This window comes from Cariama cristata, unplaced genomic scaffold, assembly GCF_000690535.1.
Source record: "Cariama cristata isolate BGI_N322 unplaced genomic scaffold, ASM69053v1 scaffold25470, whole genome shotgun sequence".
Classification (NCBI taxonomy): domain Eukaryota; kingdom Metazoa; phylum Chordata; class Aves; order Cariamiformes; family Cariamidae; genus Cariama; species Cariama cristata.
Window position 1 is genome coordinate 3,835 of NW_009593350.1, and position 333 is coordinate 4,167.

The 333-nt window shown below is 57.1% G+C and overlaps 1 protein-coding gene across 1 annotated transcript in view; it reads left to right on the forward strand.

Annotated features, from left to right (window-relative positions):
* Positions 1–333, forward strand: part of LOC104169248 (hepatoma-derived growth factor-related protein 2) — a gene marked incomplete at its 5' end in the record, with an annotated part of 7,826 nt that overhangs the window by 3,405 nt on the left and 4,088 nt on the right. Inside the window, one exon of the mRNA XM_009710129.1 lies at positions 1–136. This exon is cut by the window's left edge and continues 3 nt beyond it. Within this exon, the coding sequence (XP_009708431.1) occupies positions 1–136 (136 nt within the window). The remainder of the gene's footprint in view (positions 137–333) is intronic.

Below are 333 nucleotides of genomic sequence, written 5' to 3' on the forward strand. Positions count from 1 at the left end.
GGCTCTGACTCAGACTCCAAAGTGGACTCGGATTCAGAAATGGGAAACGCGACTGTGGACATGACCAAGTCAGACTCCAACTCCGATTCAGACTCGGATGTGTCTGTGAAGAAGGCTCCTCGGGGCAGGAAGCCAGGTAACACTGAGGAAGCTTCTTCTACCACTGCTGGGCCACTGCTGGCTTCCCCAGGGGACTGGAGAGCATGTGAGGCTGGGGACTCCTGAGGCTCTGAGGCCTCCTGTTGTGGACACCTTCCAGCCCATATCTCAACAGCCCTCTGCCCTCCCGTTTTGGGGCTGTTTTAACAGAGGGACAACCAGGGCTCCTGCTGA